At 46.2% G+C, this 3,066-nt stretch overlaps 1 protein-coding gene across 1 annotated transcript; it reads left to right on the top strand.

Annotated features, from left to right (window-relative positions):
• The first annotated feature begins 505 nt into the window (after positions 1-505).
• LOC129651622 (dolichyl-diphosphooligosaccharide--protein glycosyltransferase subunit 1-like) lies at positions 506-2,329 on the top strand. Its single transcript, XM_055580255.1, has one exon. It carries the CDS (start codon positions 506-508, stop codon positions 2,327-2,329), a length of 1,824 nt encoding a protein of 607 aa, XP_055436230.1.
• The last annotated feature ends 737 nt before the right edge of the window (positions 2,330-3,066 follow it).

Genomic DNA, 3,066 nt, shown 5'->3' with positions numbered 1-3,066 from the left:
GTGCTTTCAAAACATACAAGAGGCAATGTGGTTAGTAACAAGCATAAAGGAAACCTTCCAACTCACCAGTGAGTAAAGAAGTACAAGAAAATTTTAATGAGATACTACTATACATTCTAAATTAGCAAAAATGTTAGATAATCATGTCTGATAGAGGTGATGTGCTAAAACTGGAATAGTTACTTACATATTGCTTATAGTAACGTAGTCATTACAGATACCTCAACCCTAACCCTAACCCCATTTTTATGTATCACTGATTCTTGTTGATGTATAACAGAAAACCACAAAATTCTGTAGAGCAATTATCCTTCAATTAAAAAAATAAATTTAAAAAGCAGACACTATTATTGGAAAGAAAAAAAAAAAAACAACTTAACCTCATTAAATACTAACTGTGCCCCTGGACGCCGCCATCTTGGGGAACTGAGTGGTCCAATGAGGGGCTGCCCTGTGGGGAACGCAGGGCACGCACACGCAGGCAGGACTCAACTAGGTCACGGCTATGGAGGCGCCTGCAGTCCACCTGCTGCCGTTGCTGCTGTTTGCGGCCTGGGCCCCGGAGCCAGGCAGCACCTCTGCGGAGGCTCCGCCTCTGGTCAACGAAGAGGTGAGGCGCACGGTGGACCTGAGCAGCCACCTGGCCAAGGTGACAGCCGAGGTGGTCCTGGCTCACACGGGCAGTGACTCCTCGCCCCGCGCTGCCTCCTTCCTGGTAGCGGTGGAGCCCGAGTTCGAGGCCCAGCTGGCACACCTCGGCGTGCAGGTGACGGGAGTGGATGAGGAAACCAACAGTCTGGAAGTACAGGAGACCAAAATTAACGGTAAAAGCGGGAGATTCTTCACAGTCCAACTCCCAGTTGCTCTTGATCCTGGGGCCGAGGTTTCAGTCATTGTGGAAGCCGTTTATACCCACGCGATTCAGCCGTATCCAATCCAGATCACCCAGTCTCAGAAACAGTTTGTGGTGTTTGAGGGGAACCATTATTTCTACTCTCCCTACCCGACCAAGACGCAAACCATGCGTGTGAAGCTCGCCTCCCCAAACGTGGAGAGCTATACCAAATTGGGCAACCCCATGCGCCACGAGAATCTCCTGGATTACGGCCCTTTCCATGACATCCCTGCCTATAGTCAGGATAGTTTTAAAGTACATTCTGAGAACAACAGCCCTTTCCTGACCGTCACCAGCATGACCCGAGTCATCGAGGTCTCCCACTGGGGTAATATTGCTGTGGAAGAAAACGTGAACCTGAAGCACACGGGGGCTGTGCTGAAGGGGTCTTTTTCACGTTATGATTATGACAAATGGGTAGATAGTGGCATCTCCTCCATCCGTTCCTTTAAGACCATCCTTCCTGCCTCTGCCCAGGATGTTTATTACCGGGATGAGATTGGCAGCATTTACACCAGACACCTCCTTATTTTGGATGACTCGGTGGAGATGGAAATGAAGCCTCGTTTCCCTCTCTTTGGCGGGTGGAAGACTCATTACATCATTGGCTACAACCTCCCAAGCTATGAGTACCTCTATAATTTGGGAGACCAGTATGTGTTGAAGATGAGGTTTGTGGACCACGTGTTTGATAAACAAGTGGTAGACTCTCTGACTGTGAAGATCATCCTCCCTGAAGGGGCCAGGAACATCCAGGTGGACAGTCCCTATGAGATCAGCCGAGCCCCCGACGAGCTATACTATACCTACCTGGACACATTTGGCCACCCTGTGATCGTGGCCCACAAGAAAAACCTGGTGGAACAACATATTCAGGACATCGTGGTGCACTACACCTTCAGCAAGGTGCTCATGCTACAGGAGCCCCTGCTGTTGGTGGCCGCCTTCTCCATTCTGTTCTTCACCGTCGTCATCTATGTCAGGCTGGACTTATCCATCACAAAGGATCCAGCTGCAGAAGCCAGGATGAAGGTGGCTTGCATAACAGAGCAGGTCTTGACCCTGGTCAGCAAGAGACTAGGTCTCTACCATCACTTTAACAAGACAGTCAGTAGATACAAACAGTCCCGGGATGTGTCCACCCTCAACAGTGGCAAGAAGAACCTGGAGATGGAGCACAAGGCTTTGACCAGCGAGGTGGCACTGCTGCAGGCCAGACTGAAGACCGAGGGCTCCAACCTGTGTGACAAAGTGAGCGAAATGCAAAAACTGGACGCGCAGGTCAAGCAGCTGGTCCTGAAGTCAGCAGTGGAGGCCGAGTGGCTGGTGGCTGGCAAGCTCAAGAAAGACATGTACATCGAGAATAAGAAGCTCATTTCGGGAAAGCAACAGGAGCTGGTCAGCAAGATTGAACACATCCTGGATACCCTGTAGCCCTCCAGAGGGCAGGGTGGGCAGTGAACATGGAGGCCAGCAGATTATGGCTTCTGTATTTTGCAAAAGGTCTTCAAGGAAGAGAGAAGCCAGGCCTTGCCTCAAGCAACACAAGAAGCTTAGTTTTTGTCCCTAAAATGTTCTTAAAAAAACAAAACAAACAAACAAACAAAAAAAAAAAACACCTAGATATCATTTAAAACAAAATATCTTTGAATTTTGAACAAAAAGTTTTTGAGTTGGCTTTGTTTGTTCTGAAGCCTAGGATATTCTTTTCACCTCAAGCCCCTTGTTTTGCACCCTTCTAATTCCTGAGATTTGGGTATTTTACAAGCATGTGTATGTTTTTTAAAGCACACATGACCAAATGAAAATAAAGCTAAGGCTGTAAAAAAAAAAAATACTCTGTATTGAGTCTTTGAAAGCTCTTATTCTTTGATTCATTGATTCCATTTCTGAACATCTAATCTTGAAAGTAATTCTAAATTCAGAGAAAAGGCGTTCATAATAGTATTGTTTAGCATCAATCTGGAAGTAAATAAGTGTCCCAGAATAGCTGATTAACTAAATTGTGGTATATCAACCTGATGGACTACTATGCAGCCACTCGACCACTAAAGACTAGATAGCAAGGCAGAAATAAAATTTTATAATGTGAAGTTCAAAAAGCACAATACAACTTCTAATTTTTCTATGGTTTTTGCTATGAACAGTTATGTCTGTACTAGTACAAGGAG

This window comes from Bubalus kerabau, chromosome 4, assembly GCF_029407905.1.
Source record: "Bubalus kerabau isolate K-KA32 ecotype Philippines breed swamp buffalo chromosome 4, PCC_UOA_SB_1v2, whole genome shotgun sequence".
Classification (NCBI taxonomy): domain Eukaryota; kingdom Metazoa; phylum Chordata; class Mammalia; order Artiodactyla; family Bovidae; genus Bubalus; species Bubalus kerabau.
Note: the sequence above shows the minus strand (reverse complement) of the source record. Positions and strands in the feature narration are given on the sequence as shown.

Excerpts from the sequence above, each read along its gene's own strand:
- LOC129651622 (XM_055580255.1), top strand. The coding sequence starts at position 506 with ATGGAGGCGCCTGCAGTCCACCTGCTGCCGTTGCTGCTGTTTGCGGCC.